At 41.5% G+C, this 16,012-nt stretch overlaps 1 protein-coding gene and 1 non-coding gene across 3 annotated transcripts in view; one reads left to right on the top strand and one right to left on the bottom strand.

Annotated features, from left to right (window-relative positions):
- GNE (glucosamine (UDP-N-acetyl)-2-epimerase/N-acetylmannosamine kinase) overlaps positions 1-13,707 on the bottom strand; it is a 59,006-nt gene extending 45,299 nt beyond the window's left edge. Inside the window, exon 1 of one of the 2 annotated variants that reach the window (XR_011465122.1) lies at positions 13,555-13,707. Coding sequence is in view for 1 of the 2 variants with exons in the window: in XM_070375656.1 (XP_070231757.1) it covers positions 13,555-13,605 (51 nt within the window). In the remaining variant the exon portion in view is untranslated. The remainder of the gene's footprint in view (positions 1-13,554) is intronic. The other variant, XM_070375656.1, reaches the window with a different exon arrangement.
- LOC138989022 (small nucleolar RNA SNORA70) lies at positions 9,895-10,026 on the top strand. Its single transcript, XR_011465268.1, has one exon. It is a non-coding gene; the product is annotated as a small nucleolar RNA SNORA70 (small nucleolar RNA).
- Positions 13,708-16,012: the final 2,305 nt, after the last annotated feature.

Here is a 16,012-nt window from a genome sequence, read left to right as displayed (position 1 = left end):
GGGGGGAAAATGGAAACAGTGACAGACCTGACTTTCCTGGGCTCCAAAATCACTGTGGATGGTGACTGCAGCCTTGAAAGTAAAAGATGCTTGCTCCTTGGAAAGAAAGATATGACAAACCTAGACAGCATATTAAAAAGCAGAGATATCACTTTGCCAAGAAAGGTCTGCATAGTCAAAGCTGTGTTTTTTCCAGTAGTCATGTATGGATGTGAGAGTGGGACCATAAAGAAGGCTGAGCACTGAAGAACTGATGCTTTCGAATTGTGCTGGAGAAGACCTTATCCAGAACAGTTTTCTTTTCTTGAATAAAAAATAATATCAAAACAGTGTTAATGTTCAGTTTTTATCTGGCGGCTTATTACATGGATGTGTTTAGTTTGTAAAATTTCATATTGTACACTTAAAATATGTGCACTTTTTGTGTTTATATTGTAAGTACAATATGTTTCTGAAATACTTAATGCTTAAGATGATAGCTGGGGAAAATGTAACTAGAAATATAAATACTTGTAGTAATAGGAAATATAATTTTGACAATTTATACACTTATTAAGCCACTCATAGATTTTGTGGTTTTTTGACCAATATTGAGAATTTTATAGTTTCATATATAGTTGAATAGTTCTGTGTTCATAGAATCATTTAACCCTAAATTATCCCTTTTTAGGATTTTCTTCTATGTTCTCTTGAGATGAAGTTGCAGCAAGAAGCTGTAGGAAGCATTTTCTCTTGGGTTTTTAAGATCACTTTTCTATGGGTAAAGATGACCATTCTGGATTTCTGGGTCTCTGCTATAGGGGAGCATTATCTTTTCTAATACTTAGTATTTTCATTTTCTGCGGATAAATACCCAGAAGTGGAATTTCTGGATGGTATGGTAGTTTTAATTTTTTGAGAAACCTCCTTACCGTTTTCTATAGTGGCTATGCCAGTTTATATTCTCACCAACAATACACAAAGTTTCTTTTTTCTCCAAGTCCTCACCAACAGCTGTTATTTGTTATCTTTTTGACAGCACATGCTAACCATTTTGACAGATGTGAGGTGATATTTTATTGTGGTTTTGATTTTAATTTCCTTGATGATTGGTGACATTCAGCATCTTTTCACATGCTTGTTGGCATCTGTATGTCTTCTTTGGAAAAATGTCCATTTAGGATCTCTTGCCATTTAAAAATTGTCTTTTGATGTTGAGTTGTATGAATTCGTTATGTGTTTGGGGCATTAATTGCTTATTGCACGTATCACTTGAAAATATGTTCTCCCTTTCAGGAGGCGGCCTTTTAATTTTGTTGATAGTTTCCTTCACTGTGCGCAACTTTATAGTTTGATGTAGTGCCACTTGTTTATTTTGGCTTTTGTTGCTCTTGCCTGAGGAGATCAGATCAGATCAGATCAGATCAGTCTCTCAGTCGTGTCCGACTCTTTGCGACCCCATGAATCGCAGCACGCCAGGCCTCCCTGTCCATCACCAACTCCCGGAGTTCACTGAGACTCACGTCCATCGAGTCAGTGATGCCATCCAGCCATCTCATCCTCTGTTGTGAGGAGATACATCCAAAAAAAAATCGCTAAAGCCAGTGTCAAAGAGTGTAGTGCCTATTTTCTTTCCAGAGTTTATGGTTTCAGGTCTTACGTTTAAGTCTTTAATCTACCCTGAAGTGGCGCTGGCCTGCTAACAGATGGGCCTGGTCTTGACATGGCTGGCAGCGGTCCGTGTGACCCCAGCGTGGGGCAGCCCATCGGTGTGTGGGGCTTGGGCCCAGGGCTCCCAGGGCTGGCGCCCATCCACTAGTGGATGAGGCCAGGTCCTGCTGCTCCTGGAGTTGGTGTTAGCCTGCTGGTCTGTGCACCAGGTCCTGACACAGCTGGCTGCGGGGTCTTGGTGTTCACGGAGCTGGTGTCTACCAGAGGTGGGTGAGGCCTCTTTCCAAGACTAGTGTCAACCCACAGGTGGAGCTGTGTCCTGGGATCCCTGACTGACGGGCTGAAGGTTCTGTAGCTGATGTAGACACACTAGGTGGGTGGGGCTGCGTCCTGGGCCATCTGGTAGGTGAGGGTGTGTCCTGGCGCAAGGCTGGAGCCTCAAGGAGTCCTTTCTGCTAGGGGGTGAGGTCAAGACCCTGCCCATCTGGGGCACCTGGCCTCAGGCATCCCTGGACTGCTGCTGACTGGCTGGTGGGCAAGTAGTTTCCAGCACTAATAAGCTACAGGGAAGACTCTAAAGTGGTGCTTGCCAGCGCCAGTGCCCTCCTGGTAGGTTGACCTCCCTGAAATGGCTGCATCTATGTCCCTGGGGTGAGTTTCAGTTGCCTCCTGCCTCTACAAGAGGCTCTCCAAGATCAGCAAGTGGGTTTGCTCCAGGCTCCTTTCCAATGACTGCTTCTGCCATGCATCTTGGAGTGTGTGAGATTGTGTGTGTGCCCTTTAAGAGTGGAGTCTCTATTTCCCATAACTCTCTGGGTCTCCCTAAAGAAAGTGCCACTGGCCTTCAAAGTTAAATGTTCTGGGGGCTGGTCTCCCCATTACAGGATCCCTGGGGTGGGAAGCCCAATGCAGGGCTTGGACCCCCTGATTTTGGGGGAGAACCTCTGCAACTGTAATTATCCTCCCAGTTGTGCATCACTTACCTGGGTGACATGAGTCTTGACTAACCGCATCTCCTCCCCTCCTCCCCTCCTCACTGTGGTTCCTTCTTTGTAACTTTAGCTTTTAGAAGACCTTTTTTGTTAGTCCTCAGGGTGCTCTTCGGAGAAGGCAATGGCACCCCACTCCAGTACTCTTACCTAGAAAATCCCATGGACGGAGGAGCCTGGAAGGCTGCAGTCCATGGGGTCGCTAAGAGTCGGACACGACTGAGCGACTTCCTTTTCACTTTTCACTTTCATGCATTGGAGAGGGAAATGGCAACCCACTCCAGTGTTCTTGCCTGGAGAATCCCAGGGATGGGGGAGCCTGGTGGGCTTCCGTCTATGGGGTCGCACAGAGTCGGACATGAATGAAGTGATTCAGCAGCAGCAGCAGGGTGCTCTTATGGATACTTTGTCTGTTCAGTTCAGTTCAGTTGCTCAGTCGTGTCCAACTCTTTGCGACCCCATGAATCACAGCACACCAGGCCTCCCTGTCCATCACCAACTCCCAGAGTTTACTCAGACTCAAGTCCATCGAGTCAGTGATGCCATCCAGCCATCTGATCCTCTGGCGTCCCCTTCTCCTCCTGCCCCCAACCCCTCCCAGCATCAGAGTCTTTTCCAATGAGTCAGCTCTTTACATCAGGTGGCCAAAATACTGGAGTTTCAGCTTCAGCATCATTCCTTCCAAAGAAATCCCAGGGCTGATCTCCTTCAGAATGGACTGGTTGGATCTCCCTGCAGTCCAAGGGACTCTCAAGAGTCTTCTCCAACACCACAGTTCAAAAGCATCAATTCTTCAGCACTCAGCCTTCTTCACAGTCCAACTCTCACATCCATACATGACCATAGGAAAAACCATAGCCTTGACTAGACGGACCTTTGTTGGCAAAGTAATGTCTCTGCTTTTGAATATGCTATCTAGGTTGGTCATAACCTTCCTTCCAAGGAGTAAGCGTCTTAATTTCATAGCTGCAGTCACCATCTGCAGTGATTTTGGAGCCCAAAAAAATAAAGTCTGACACTGTTTCCACTGTTTCCCCATCTATTTCCCATGAAGTGATGGGACCGGATGCCATGATCTTCATTTTCTGTATGTTGAGCTTTAAGACAACTTTTTCACTCTCCTCTTTCACTTTCATCAAGAGGCTTTTTAATTCCTCTTCACTTTCTGCCATAAGGGTGGTGTCATCTGCATATCTGAGGTTATTGATATTTCTCCCGGCAATCTTGATTCCAGCTTGAGTTTCTTCCAGTCCAGCGTTTCTCATGATGAACTCTGCATATAAGTTAAATAAGCAGGGTGACAACATACAGGCTTGACGTACTCCTTTTCCTATTTGGAACCAGTCTGTTGTTCCATGTCCAGTTCTAACTGTTGCATCCTGACCTGCATACAGATTTCTCAAGAGGCAGGTCAGGTGGTCTGGTATTCCCATCTCTTTCAGAATTTTCCACAGTTTATTGTGATCCACACAGTCAAAGGCTTTGACATAGTCAATAAAGCAGAAATAGATGTTTTTCTGGAACTCTCTTGCTTTTTTGATGATCCAGCAGATGTTGGCAATTTGATCTCTGGTTCCTCTGCCTTTTCTAAAACCAGCTTGAACATCTGGAAGTTTACGGTTCACGTATTGCTGAAGCCTGGCTTGGAGAATTTTGAGCATTACTTTGTCTGTAAATAATTGCAATTTTGGTGTGCCTCTGGGAGGAGGTGAACACCAGGTCTTCCTGCTCCATCTTCTTGGCCACTCCTCAAGTCATTATGTTTTGTTTGGTTTGATTTCCTTTGGTTTTAATCTGAGGGCTCTACAAACTGCAAAAAAAGTACTGATGGCTTTGTAATGTAATAAAATCAGAGTTTTAAAAATTTAGCAAACATTTATTGCAAACAAAGCAAGGCAGTTACCTTGATACTCTTGGCAAATCACTGAAGGTGTATGTTTGTTCCTTTTGAGCCTAAAGTACATTCCAGATGATGGCTAAAGCCAGGTGGTCATTTTAAAGAAGAAATGAAGCAGACAAACCTCTCTGTTTCTTTCTTGATTCTTCAGTTTTACAGGTAGTTGTTTTACACAAGCTTGGGGCTATTGAACTTTCTCATGTTTTCACCTAACGTTAGATGGATGAGCTACTGGTTCTCCGGGTTCTCAGATGTTTCCAAAGCACACCCATTTTGTTATGGGTGACTCCAGCCCTTCTTAGTGAGAAACTATAGAATTACTCCATAAACAGAATTTAGTATTCAGGGCACAATTAGATCACCAAAGAATCCTTGAGAGATGATCTAATTCAGCCTTCTCATTAACAGAAGAGATCTCTCTACAGCATCCCTGACAGATGTTCATCTGGCACTTTGGGCACATTTATCCTAACAGGGACTTGTATTGCTCTTTAACTTGGTGACTTAATGATACAGTGCTCTACCTCTACCCACCTCTACATCTACTCTACCTTAATGATAAAGCCTCTCTGCCCACATGTTAGTAGCCTGCTATTCTGAACACTTTATGTTCACTCAGTACCCCTAACCATCTTAAGATGTAGACTCTATCACCTCTATTTCATAGATAGAAATACTGAAGCACAGAAGGAAAAATTCCTTAAGGTCAAACAGCTATTAAGCAGAAAAGCCCAGCCCTTGATCCCACATACTCGACCTACATTTCCTCTCTGTACTGGAGAACCCGCATACATCATGACAGAAAACTGTCTTCAGGGTGATCTTAATTGTCAATTTTTGGGTAAGTTGTTAAGAATTGACATAACTACTATACAGCCCATATCTCTCTGAATTACACATAATGGTCTTAGAAAATTTTTAAAGATATCTTTAAAATGAACATATATGCCTGGACTTTCTTCTGATGTGCTTCAAAAAAGAGAATGAGATCAGTTTGGCATAATTAAAAAAATAAACTTATTAAAATACAACAAAGAAAGTTGCACATAACAAGCATGTGTTGAATTTTGGGTTTTCATGAACTGAACACACTTGGATAACTACCACTAAGATAAAGACAAAAAGTACCAGTATCCATGGGCTGCCTAACCAAGAGCTGCCTATCCATGACCCATGACAGAACCTGGAACCAAAGCTGTGCTTAGTAATAGATACAATGGTAATTAAGGAAGCATGTTAAACTGACTCTCTGAAGCATTTAGACTGTGGAATATAAAGAAGATTGGTCAGTCAAGGAATGGGAGCACAGATATATTACGAGAGGTTGAACAGGGGGGCCATAGGGCAAGAATCCAGTCTCTGACTTGCCTTGGATCCTAAATAACTCTCTGACTTCAAACTATGTGTATCCTTAAAATAAACCCTCTTTTTCTTAAGGTTCCCTATTCCTTGGAGTCAGAAGATACTAACACCAAACTCCGAGACTTAGTCCAATGGAAAAAAAAACTGTGGTGTCTTCCACGTGGGTTTTTTGGGGGGAGGGGGGGTGGGTGGGATGTGTGTGGAAAAGAGGTGGAAATGGTGACATGAACTTGCCATTCCTGCTCTTGGCCCGTATCATGAAGAAATCGACCTCAGATGGGAAAAGCTGAGCAATTAATCACCATATTATCTGGATGTTTCTGTTTAATAAATATCCTTGCCTTAGCTGTTCCCTCTACCCCACTCTGTATTTCAGCCATGACCTTTTAATTGTCAGAGTCTCCTGAGTATATAAAGAGATAAAGCACACCTTACAAAGAAGTATCACTGCATAAGCCAGATTGCTTACAGCCTAACCAAGTCAGGTGGGTACTTCCTCACAAGAGAGAATTACTTCTGTGACACTGATGAGGCTTCACTATATAGAGGAGAAAGCACTTCTTTTCCTCTTGGGAAAGTCATGTGAGAGTTGTTTATACTGGCTGAAAATAATTCAGTAACAATGTGAACGAACTGTATGGGTCAACTTCAGGTTTGTAAGAGCATGAGACTATAAGATATGCTTACAAACATCCTGATTAAAATATTTGTGACAAGAAGAGGAGCCTTTTTCAGGTTCATATTTGGGGATAATATCATCACTGTTCACATCCCCAGTTACTAATCATGTCAGCCAATTAGCTTTTTAGAGTGCCTGCCATGGTGAGCCATGCCTGTGCTAGTTTTCCCAATTATAGAAGAAAAGTACAAATAAATACAATGACCATGTGTGTGTTTTTGTGAAATATTGCCCTTCATTGGACAATTTCATAATGTATTTTTGTGGGCTATGAAAGTATCATATTTTGCACTAATAAATACTTTTGTTTCTTATCTGTCTTGCTAGGGCAATGAGCTAAGCCAGAGAGAGCTCAGTCATCCCTGACCAGCAGGATCCAGAAAGCTGAACTGGCAAAGTTATTCCAGCTGAACTGGAAAAGTGTTAGAAACTAGTTCGTTTTTAACTTTGATCCTGTTATAAAAAGTTGGATTAACAAAATTACATTCCTAAATAACTGCTCATCAAAGAGTAATGTGGGAAGTATGTTCTTTTGGACTTTAAAGGATCTCCTAAGGAATAAACCTTCAGAAAAATCTCATGATTTCTTCACAACAGCTGAGGAACCAGCCCAGGTATATGTCCAGAACCTCTGGAGCTGAGGAACAGCCCACAGTTAGTACTTGGCATCCAGCTAAGGATGAAGGTGCAGGCCCACATGGACGTTCCTTTGGATGCCACTGTGGGCTTCTTCATACCTGTGTGAATACTTAGAGGTGTGCATGCTCAGTCATGTCCAACTGTTTGTGACCCTCATAGACTGTAGCCCGCCATGCTCCTCTGTCCATGGAATTCTCCAGGCAGGAATACTGGAGTGGGTTGCCATTTCCTCCTCCAGAGGATCTTCCTGACCCAGGGATCGAACCAATGTCTCCTGCATCTCCTACACTGGCAGGCAGATTCTTTACCACTGTGTCACCAGGGAAGCCCAGACTGTGAATACTTAAGACACACTCAAATATACATGGTGAACGACAATAAATTCTAAGCGTGAAAAGAAGACCTCAATCTCTCCTCATGTTTTCCATGCTCCTACTCTGGATCTAAGTCAAACTTTCAAATAATTTCTGTTTTTTTTCTCCTACCCTCCTTTCTGTCCTGAAATGTGGGCACTCCCTTGCAATGACACCTTTTCCCACTGGTCTTCTACACACTTGGTCTTTCAGAATGTCATTCACTCTCAGCTTTCCATCCCAACTATGACTTGTATGTAGGTAATTCCTTGGATAATACTCTGGCCTGATCTTTCTTCCTAGTTCTAAGCCAATATCTTATATTGGCTTAGATATTTCCTCACCTCCAACTCTACATAAAATTTAGTTTGGTTTTTTACTTCTTGACTTTGCCACTTCTTTTAATGGTAACAATTTGTCACTTTCATTCAGACTCAAAACAATGGAATCTTATTTTAACCTCCTTTGACTTTTAATATCCAAATTCTTCAAGATTTTTTCTTTTTTGCATCTACTCTTCTCATTCCTTTCATTATCACCTTAGTTCAGATCGTTATCTTATGTTCTTAATTCTGAGATGCCAGCATTTTTGTAATTTTATATACCTAAAATTGTATAATCAGTGTAGACATTTAATGTAGAGCTTTTTATTACAAAAACCTATTATTCAATAGTGTCTTAGAATAAAAAACTATGACATCTCAGACCTAGATTACTGTGCTACTGCTCTTTCAGCCTGAATTCCCTTTCTTTTCTAATCTGTCCTGCACACTACTGCCTGATTAATCTGCTTAAAAGACTGCATTCACTATGTCCGGTGGTTAAGACTCTGTGCTTCCACTGCAGGCACAGGTTCATCCATTGCCAGGGAACTAGGTGTGACTAAAAAAAAAAACAACAACTTCAGTGGTACCCATTCTCTGCTAGGTAAAGTATGTAGGTATGCCGAGGGGTCAAGTACACATTGAAGGGACCCCACAATCACACCCTGACCTCTTCCTGTCCTTATCAATATAATTCCCCTACCCAGATTCTTCTGCCCTGAACACATCCTCTTCTGCCTCTGTTTGTGTCATTTCCCATAATTAGAAGGTTATTCCTCCTGCTACGTATGCCCTACTCAGGCTGCAAGTTCTATCTCTGTTGTAAATGTAACCTGAACACTCTATCCCCAAATACTCTTGTCGTCCTCCAAATTCTGTAGGACTTGTCTTGATCCCACAGCCATCCAGGATGATCCACTTTCCTGCCACCATGTTTCACATATATTATTATTATACTAATACTAATATTATGCTAATATTATATTAGCATTATACTAATTATAATTAGTTATACTAATTAATTAGTACATTGATCAGTTAATTATACTAATATTATACTAATATATTATTAGTTATCTAGTATCTTTGAATGTCTGTATATATGTATGTTGTTGCTGTTCAGTTGCTAAGTTATGTCCAACTCTTTGCAACCCTGTGGACTACAGCATGCCAGGCTTACTTGTCCTTCACTATCTCCTGGAGTTTGCTCAAACTCATGTCCATTGAGTCAGTGATATATTTATGAGTGTAAAGCAATTAATCTGACATTTTATAATGAACCTAGGAAAAATCAGTCACATTAGTTGCCTCATTCTATGTCTTATTTCTCTCATCAAATTACAAATTCTTTGACATTATCTCTATTAGATATACTTGTTTCCCTTGAATTGTGATTTATTTAAGAAATACAGTCTAATAAGCACTGAGTTCAATGCAGGATCACATCTCTTAACGAAGGTCATGGCCACCTCTATTCTTTTCTCTATGGCTGGTCCTAATCACTTATATTCAACTTCTCCCATTCTGCCCTCTTCCAGCACCCAAGCTAATGATCTTAGTAGAACAATACTATTGCTCAGGCTTTAGTGTAAATCAAATGTAAAGGAACATGGTGAGTTAAAGAACAAGGAGAAACTTAGCAGTGTTAGAAGGTGGATGTGAGGAGGCAGAAAGTCTTGAGATGCAGCTAAGATGTGGGGCAAGGCTGGGTCAGCAGGTTAGGCTGGGTCAGCCAAGATGTAGGGCAGGGCTTGTTAGCATGATGTCATGCTAAGCAGGTCAGACCTTCTTTCTCATCAGTGGAACTGGGAGGTTTTTTTAATTAGCCAGCTATGTCACGGAGGGACCTGATCAGATTTACTTCATTAGAGTTGTGGGAGATGGATAGGGAAGAGGAGGAAGAACTAGGAGAGGGTAGGCCAGTTAAGAACACTATTTCAGTACGGTAGTGGTGGTGGTGGGACTGAAAAGCAAGAGAATGGAGTCAAAAGAATGTAGAGATTTGCAGCCCATTGAGCCAACTGTTCTCTTTTCCCCATGGGGGCCTAGTGTGCAAGGGCTGCAAACAGCAGCCTCCTTAGTGTTGGAAGCCTGTAGCCTGTGCAGGTTGCCCTAAGGTATTTTGGAGACAGCCCTTTCCAGTAGACATTTATGATTGACATGCTGTCCCCAATCTAGGTTCCAGACAGGTGTGTGTAGTGCCTTTGGAAAGCCCCAGGGCAGAGTGGCCAGGGTCCACATTGGCAAAATCATAATGTCCAAGTTGCAGAACAAGGTGTACATGATCAAGGCCCTGTGCTGTGCTTAGTCACATAGTCATGTCCAACTGGGAGAAGGCAATGGCAACCCACTCCAGCACTCTTGCCTGGAAAATCTCATGGACAGAGGGGCCTGGTAGGCTATAGTCCATGGGGTTGCAAAGAGCCATACACAACTGAGCACTTTAACTTTTCATTTTCATGCATTGGAGAAGGAAATGGCAACCCACTCCAGTATTCTTGCCTGGAGAATCCCAGGGACAGAGGAGCCTGGTGGGCTGCCATCTATGGTATCACACAGAGTCAGACATGACTGACGTGACTTAGCAGCAGCATGTTCAACTCTTTGCAACCCCATGGACTGTAGCCCTCCAGGCTCCTCTGTCCATGGGGATTCTCCAGGCAAGAATACTGGAGGGGGTTGCTATGCCCTCCTCCAGGGGATCTTCCCAATCCAGGGATCAAACCCAGGTCTTCCACATTGCAGGTAGATTCTTTACTGTCTGATCCACCAGGGAAGCCCAACTGAGGCCCTACACAGGGCCAAATTCAAGTTCCTGGGCTGCCAGGAGACTTGCATCTCCAAGAAGTAGGGATTTACTCAGTTTAATGTGGATGAATTTGAAAACATGGTGGCAGAAAAGCGGCTCGTCTTGGATGACTGTGGGGTCAAATACATTCCTAATCGTGACCCTCTGGACAAATAGCGGGCCTGCACTCGTGAGAGCTTTGACACTATTCCCTCCTTACTCATGCCCACCAATAAATCATACTTTCCTGTCCAAAAAAAAGAATGTGAAGAAAAAATGAATGTAACTTGATGGCAGAGATGAGATGGAAAAGATGACAATGGAAAAGAATGAATGACACAGGTTTCCACTTTTAGCAATGGGGTAGCTGGCAGTGCTTGTCCCTGAAGTAGAGAAGCAGGTTGGGGATGGACTGGAGTAAGTGAGAAGAAAATGAAATCTGATCTGGATACGTTGAATTTGTGATTGAGGACTGAAGCAAGAGATGGGTTGGAGAGACAGACCTGTGATAGGCATAACTCACCCAATAAAATGTGTATCTGTCTTGAAATACACTGTTCACTCTTAGCCTAATGCAGCCAACTACATTTCTTGCCCTACCTGTTTCACCAGATTTTTATTATGTTCCTGGCTCCCAGTTTGTTATGCTTTTACTCTTGGCCAGTTCAGAACTCTTTCTGTAATATTTTAGATAGAGTAGTTACATAAGTCTTAAATAGACTCTTCGACATTGTTTAATTGCATGAGGAGTAAAGTTCCGTGGAAACCCAGTTTATTGCACCTTATGTTACAATAAACGGTGGTGTTTCCTGGCCAGGTTCCCTCTTTTCCAGCTCACTTCATCCAACTGCCCATTGCACAGAATCTTCTCTGCCCTCCACCTTCTATTCTCTTAACCCCTTCTTTACACTTATGGTCACAGCTCTATCTTTTTTTGTTGTGGTTGTTAATCAGTTTATTTGACTGTGCTGAGCATTAGTTGCGGCACACGGGCTCTTCAGCCCTCGTTGCAGCATGCGGGATCTGTATTTGTGGGATGCGGGATCTACTTCCCTGACCAGAGATGGAACCCATGCCCCCTGCATTGGGAACTCAGAGTTTTAGCCATTGAAACACAAGGGAAGTCCCCACTGCTTTATTCTCAAAGCTTTCTTCTTCCTGGGCTTCATGATATCTCCTGATTTGCCACCCACCTCCAATTTCTCTGTCTGCTATATGTCACCAAACCCCTACTTAAAGGTTCCTAGGCTTATATGTCACCAAACCCCTACTTAAAGGTTCCTAGGCTTCCCTATTTAGCCTTCCTTTCATCTCATTTTAGTGCACGATGTGATCTCATCTACTTGCGGGGCTTAAAAAACAACCATTAACATTATTTCTAAATCTGAACTTGTGGCCCAGCCTTCTCAGTCCAAATCCAAATATCCAACTCCTTTTAGGATACCTTTTTCCGCATGTGTTCCATGGGCATTTCAATTCAGTTTGCCGCAGTGAAGTTTTCCTCTTCTCCCACACCTGGCCTTTCTCCATTCTAATTTTCAGTGGTGGTAGTCACCCTCCCAGTAACCTGGGAGCTGCTCCTGACTTCTCTTTTCTTTCTCAAACTCAGTCTGCCATGAAATCCTACCCATTTTACAGTTTACATGAGCATTTTCCTAGATGAGAATACAGTGTGGTTGAAGATAATAAGGAGGGATTGAGACTAGCCCTGACAGGAGAAGTTCTGTTGAGAAGTATTGGAAAACATGGTTGGACTATCAAGTGGGAGAGTGACTTGAAAGCTGCCATACTCCATGTGAAATTTCACAGCTGATGTGGTGGTAGAACAACCAAACATTAGGCAGATAGATGAAATGGTCATTTCAAAGTGAATTTTAAAAAAGCAGTCACTTGAAAAATAGGAGTAACTTTGTAACCAGAGACAACCATTTCTCACATTTCATTGATGACATGAGGAAAAAAAAAAACCTACAAAGTTCCAACTAGAAGATCAGAAAATCTGACCCTGAATTTAAATGGAAGTGCTATTAAAAAATAATAAATTCTCATTGAAGAAGATAAATTGAAATTAGGCATTAGTGATATAACTAGTAGACTGTGTTGAAAATAATTGTAAGAATGACATAATTTGATTGAAAGGTGCTTATAAATCAATTCCTTAGCTATAAATGATCTTTAAATTGAATATATATAGACATATTTTTTAATAAATCACCAAACTGAATTGTGATGATGATTTTCTGAAACATCTGCATTTCCATATTTCTCAGTAAAAATTTGAGGCTAAATAAGCTATGTTATAATATAGCATATGATATGATATATATTATATATAGATAAACATAAGTAATTTCCATTTAATTTGGCTCAGATACTAATTAAATTAAAAAATGTACTTCCCTCACCAGTATAGTCAGTCAATAGGTAAATAGCTGGGAGAAAAAGTACTACAAGTCAGGCAGCTCTATATACCATGTTTCAAAAGCAAAGGAAAAAATAAAAGTAATTGCAGTAAACACTGCACTTATGGGAAAAAACTACATTTATGAAGCAGATGTTTCAAAAAGTAAAAGCTTACCCTCTTTATGTGAGGAAAGCATCAGGAATCTTATGGAAATATTTCATTTTCGGTTTTTTGTTTAGAATTGTTAAGAGGCTGTGAGTTTCAACACAGGAACTTAGAGACAACTAGCAACCAAAGAATTACTGCTACCAGGAGTCAGCAGTTAAAAAAAAAAAAATCACATTAGAAAAACTTCTAGGTGTGATAGATTTAAAACCAAAGCTTTTCCTCTTCCTCCTGACCATTTTCTCCTTTTTTTCCCTGATTGCATTTTCAATGATAAAATTCTATCAAATCGCTAAGTTACTTACATGGGGGCCTGGAAAGCCCAAGGCATGGTGAGGATACACGTTAATTTCCATCCCGGAGCTCTGTATCTGGTGTCTGAATCAGTGAGCAGAGCAGCCGTTTGTTCTCTTGGTTTAACTACCACAGAGCAGTCATAAATAGCCGTCTGAATTTCAAACTAAATCTTGAGCTCCGCCTCTCTGAAAAGGAAGAAAAAAAAAAAAAATGTGACTCTCAACTCTTCCTGTCTGCCTGGGACAGTAGCTTAGAAGTAGGACAGTCAGTGTCTGAGTGTTAGTTTCCTGTTTTGGATGCACTATTCTATCTGATGATTTTATTTTCCACTAGAAAAATTTTCTTCCTCTGAGTTTCTTAAAGGTGGAAACAAAAATCTACGATCAAAATCTCAATAGTGTTCTTCATATTGGTTCACACACAGGCAAAACATTTACTGATGTATTGTTTAGAGCAAAGAAGGAAAATAAAGAGATTAAACAAGAGAATTTAAGGTTCCTTCACAGTCACAGGCCTCAAGATACTTAAAACCCTTAGTCTCCTGAGACTGAAGGAAAATCAGTACCGTTGCACTTTATCTAAGCTGCATCAGGACTGAAAACTGTTGATACATTTTATAAGGGAGGAATCTTATATTTTGGGGGCTCAGGGACCCCCCCATAGCCAGATTGGTGGCAAGGGATATAAGCTGATGATTTATTTTGATTTCACTGGTGTATGTTCATTTGAACACATCACCGTCCTAGCCTTATCTACCACATAACTGTACATTCTACTTAAGGAAAGCTAAGATTAGAAGTAATCTATTTGGGGGAATTTCCTGGTGGTCTGGAGCTTTCACTGTGGGGGCTTGGGGTTCTATCCCTGGTTGAGAAGGTAAGATCCTGCAAGCTGCACAGCCAAAAAAAAATAATCAGTTTTTAAGAAGAGAACACTCTATACTGCTGTTTTTAAAAATGAATGAATGGAGTGGGGAGCATATGGCTGAGCACAGGCTAGCACATTTACTGAACTATCACAGGCGGGCACAAACTGAGAAGTGAAGTTGACTTAAAGAATAGTACATAAAATCTAACTATGTATGAAAAGAATGATACCAAACGACCAAATGTTGGTCTCTGGACTGTGAGGGTGATCCAGCTTTAGAGGTCTTTTGATATGATCTGTTACATTAACAAAAGAGAAAAATTACAAAAATTAGATTTTGGAAAAGTGTTTGCTCCACCTGTTTCCAATTTAAAAAAATGGAAACCAAGAGAAAATCTCTTTTTGTCATGTAGGATATCTGGAAACTTCCTTAACTCATTAAAGTACAACAACCAAAATCCAGAGCAAGCATCACATGTGACGGTGAAACACAAAACCTCTTATGCTCCTGCCACTTCCCAGTGAAGGTCCCACTTCCCAAGACATCATATTTGGGGGGAGTTCAACATGTGAGTTTGGGGGGCACAAATGTTTAGTTCATAACAATGCCTCTCAGGATGGGGCCCCTTTACTCAGACCATCAAGATGACTGCAGGAGTGAAATAAACATTATGACAGGGTTAGGCTGAGGGAGGCTGGAGCTGAAATTCCCAGGTATTCTCCGTCTACCTCTGGGTGGCAATCATTCTCAAGGGAGGCAGTTCCATACCTCAAAGGGATGTATTACAAAATGTGTATGGGGGGGATAATCTTTATTTGTCACAATGAGCAACAGATGCTTTTAGTTTTACTGGATAAGAACTTTTTTGCAATGTCAGAAATTGTCCTGCACGATAAAAATTTCTTCTGCCCCAAATGATGGGATTCCTTGATGGCTTAGCAGGTAAAGAATCTGCCTTCAATGCAGGAGATGCAAGAGTTGCAGGTTCGACTCCTGGGTCAGGAAGAACCCCTGGAGGAGAAAATGGCAACCCACTCCAGTATTCTTGCCTGGAAAATCCCATGGACAGAAGAGCCTGGCGGACTAGGGTTGCAAAGAGTCAGACGCGACTGAGCACAATAGCAAATGATGGGAATATTCCTACTAAGAAATTCCACTGAAATATTTACATGTAGAAAGCTTATGGAATTTATAATTACATAAAAAATAATAGAATTGTCTCCTGCAATTTGGTTGGGAAGTTCAGGAGTGTTAGGCATCATGGATTCCCCTCCAGGCACAGAAATTCCTAGTTAATCATTACATATCAGTATTTATGGACTCTGAAGCAAACCATGGTCTGGTCTTGAAGCAGTGCTGCAACCGGAGAAACCAGCTGGACCACCAAAGAGTAATTCTAAAATGACTCAAAAATTTTCTTACATTTCCCAAATACGATGAAGGGTATTCATAACCCTCAGCAGCATTTTCTGATTAATGTCCACTCTTCATTCCCATTCATCTCTTCACATCCAGTTTGCTTTTTCTCACATAAAAACTCTGTTTTAAAAAGTCCTCTCCCTTCTTTTCTAGTCTCTATCAGTAAAGCCCAGCACTGA

The sequence above is a fragment of the Bos mutus genome, chromosome 8 (genome assembly GCF_027580195.1).
Source record: "Bos mutus isolate GX-2022 chromosome 8, NWIPB_WYAK_1.1, whole genome shotgun sequence".
NCBI classification, from domain to species: Eukaryota; Metazoa; Chordata; class Mammalia; order Artiodactyla; family Bovidae; genus Bos; species Bos mutus.
The sequence above is the reverse complement of the archived record's forward strand: the minus strand, read 5'-3'. Positions and strand labels throughout refer to the sequence as shown.